The sequence below is a fragment of the Sinocyclocheilus anshuiensis genome, unplaced genomic scaffold (genome assembly GCF_001515605.1).
Source record: "Sinocyclocheilus anshuiensis isolate Anshui unplaced genomic scaffold, SAMN03320099.WGS_v1.1 scaffold1325, whole genome shotgun sequence".
Lineage (NCBI taxonomy): Eukaryota > Metazoa > Chordata > Actinopteri > Cypriniformes > Cyprinidae > Sinocyclocheilus > Sinocyclocheilus anshuiensis.
In genome coordinates, this window is record NW_015552751.1 from 31373 (window position 1) to 31779 (window position 407).

At 37.6% G+C, this 407-nt stretch overlaps 1 protein-coding gene across 1 annotated transcript in view; it reads right to left on the reverse strand.

The window, feature by feature from the left end:
• The window catches only part of tle2c (TLE family member 2, transcriptional corepressor c), a 24172-nt gene that overhangs the window by 10735 nt on the left and 13030 nt on the right, over positions 1 to 407 (reverse strand). Inside the window, exon 5 of the mRNA XM_016459573.1 lies at positions 1 to 66. Within this exon, the coding sequence (XP_016315059.1) occupies positions 1 to 66 (66 nt within the window). The remainder of the gene's footprint in view (positions 67 to 407) is intronic.

The following is a 407-nucleotide window of genomic DNA, read 5'->3' on the forward strand; positions in this document are numbered from 1 at the left end:
CCCCTCTTGGGACAGCAGTGGAATGATCTGAGTGCATATAGCACTGAGCCGCTTTACAATCTCTGCCTGCAGAAACAAACACACAAATTCCCATCAAACAACAGACCACATACTAAAGAAAACCGGCTAATTGAGGTCTACTGCTTTGTTTCTCTAACAGAATAGTAGCTAATGCATCAGTATGTGCTGCTCGTTCAGGACCGTTTTCACATTATACATTATATTTTATTATTATATCTTAAGAAATCGTTTATGCCCTGTGTGTTTGATACACTCACTGATCTATAGATCAGCAGTTTGATAGGTTAAGAAAATGTGGTTAAAGTTTGGTCTGTTCCAGTTTACATTTACATTTAGTCATTTAGCAGACGCTTTTATCCAAAGCGACTTACAAATGAGGACAATAA